The sequence below is a fragment of the Merops nubicus genome, unplaced genomic scaffold (assembly GCF_000691845.1).
Source record: "Merops nubicus isolate BGI_N331 unplaced genomic scaffold, ASM69184v1 scaffold37413, whole genome shotgun sequence".
Classification (NCBI taxonomy): domain Eukaryota; kingdom Metazoa; phylum Chordata; class Aves; order Coraciiformes; family Meropidae; genus Merops; species Merops nubicus.
In genome coordinates, this window is record NW_008600271.1 from 3,914 (window position 1) to 6,044 (window position 2,131).

The 2,131-nt window shown below is 54.7% G+C and overlaps 1 protein-coding gene across 2 annotated transcripts in view; it reads right to left on the reverse strand.

Moving 5' to 3' along the window:
• Nucleotides 1-1,622: 1,622 nt before the first annotated feature.
• The window catches only part of VAMP7 (vesicle-associated membrane protein 7), a 5,478-nt gene continuing 4,969 nt past the window's right edge, over nucleotides 1,623-2,131 (reverse strand). For both annotated transcript variants that reach the window (XM_008937661.1, XM_008937660.1), the window contains one exon: nucleotides 1,623-1,914. In XM_008937661.1, the coding sequence (XP_008935909.1) occupies nucleotides 1,846-1,914 (69 nt within the window). In that variant the 3' untranslated portion in view covers nucleotides 1,623-1,845. The remainder of the gene's footprint in view (nucleotides 1,915-2,131) is intronic.

Consider the following 2,131-nt stretch of genomic DNA (forward strand, 5'->3'; position numbering starts at 1 on the left):
CAGAGCAGTTCCTGCTCACAGGCCCCACCAGACCCCCCTCTCCCAGAACTCAGGAATCTGTTCTCTGTACAGTTGTTTTATTGAAATCAAGTTGACTCTGTTTTTACACGAGGGCCTCGGGGCGTCCTTCCAAAGGGAAGGAAGTCTCCTCTTTAAAAAGCATTTCTACATCAGCTGACCAATCAATCAAAGAAAGGAAGAGGGTAACAAACATCAACACTCCCTAAGACATGCACGGCTGGGACAGGGGACTGGCTGCAGAGTGGGGCTGAGGGAGGGAAATCTCTCTTAAGCTTTGCATTTGATTTACAGAGAGGACAGAGGTGCCTGGGTCAGCCCCCGAGGAGATCCTGCTTCCTCCAGTTCCATTTCAGCCTGGGAGAAGACAAATCCAAACAAGCAGATGCAGCTACAGGAGAATTCTTTCTCTGGAGAGCTCCAAGGCCTGTGCAGGGTACAGCAAGGAGCAGCCTCCTCACAGCCAGGTGCTGTGGGGCACAGACTCCAAGGGCTCGAGGTCAGTCGCTGAATTGAGCCTCCTCTTCCCACACCTCAGCAGCTTCCACCCCACCACTGGAGCCCAGAAGCTGCAGATTCCTTTGGAGACCCTCTGGTGCTTTCAGGAGATCTCTATTGTTTCTGTTTCTTCTCTTGGGAACCAGCCTGCAGAGCAAAAGGCAGGGACCCTACACCCCTCACCCAGCAGGGACAGAAGGGGAGTGTCAGAGCTCCTGGCAGCAGCACGTCCTCACCCTCAAGCCTCCATTTGGTTACTAGCCTTGCATTTGGTTTGGGGCTTTGTTTTTTCAACTTTCAGAGGAGCACTGGTTACTACAGCCTCTGAGAGAGCCTTTATTCTTCAGACCACTGAGGAGGAGACCACCCATCACCAGCTCCAGCCTGCTGCCCCTTCTCTGTCCTCAGTTTTCAGGGCAGGAGCACAGGCAGCAGCCACCCGACACCTCCTCAAGAGATTGGCCCCAATTTCACCTTAGCAAGTGGTTAATTAGTATTCATTTTAGTCCACCCTCAAAAGAAGAGGAGACATGAGAGGTGAGAAAGCAGAGACGTGGCTGCAACCTTAACTCTGGGCAGCCATCTCCTTGACTGAATCCATTTAGCCACGGTTAAGGGGGGGTGGGAGATGAGGAAGAAGTGAGGATGAAGAGGCAGCCGTATTTCAAAATGCTGAGGGACCCAACACCCCCTCCAGGGAAAGGGGGGGCCCTGCAGAGGCATCACCTTCACCTTCCAGTGCACAAAACCCCAGCCCAAGAGCTGTTTGTTTCCTCACCACTGCTCCACCACCACCATGAGGCCAGACGTGCAGGGACAGACCCCTGGGAGCTCCAATATCTGCCCAAAGTGGCAATTCACACCCACCCACCTCCTCCCTGCACTGTTAGTTGGGCTCAGTGCCCCCAAACCACCTTCCAGCACCATCCCCGTGGCAGGACAGTGGCCAGCAGAGCCCCTCTCTGCTCACAGACCCCCAGGGAGGTGCAGAGCTGCCCGGGGCAGCAGGAGCACAGCCCTCCAGAGCTGGACGTGCCACCACCCCCCTGACAAGGCTGCACTTGGGACAGGAAAAAGAAATGAACCAAAAAAATAAATCATCCCTTCAAGTAATTGAAAGCAGCCCCTTCTGGAGGGGACAGCTGACAGAAGCAGTGACCAGCTGGGCCCTTTTGGGGGGGATAAGGCAAAAAAAGTCTGAAGTCCTGGAGGGGTTGGAAGAATGAGAAGGTGTCAGTAGTGAAAGAGTAAAGAGTTATTCCTTAGGTTGCTTCTTCACACTCCTGTGATTCTCATCTCCAAGTGAGCAGCACCACCAGCTGCCTCCAGCTACTTCTGCACACAGCTTGGCCAGGTGAGGCCACTGCAGGCAGCCGACAGGATGATGTAGATGATGACCTGGGGAAAGAAAAGAGGAGTTTCTCTTCAGCCCCCAGCCAGCTGCCCTCTCAGCCTGGCAATGAAAACACAACCTTGGAAACCCCAGGCCATGAAAACGACTCCTCCAGTGCCCCCCCAGGGCTTGGTGCCAGCTGCCTCCTGCCTGCCAGACCTTTGCTCCTGAGGGAGGTGGCACTCAGAAGCCAGGCAGAACTCTCTGGGAAGCTCCCTCTGC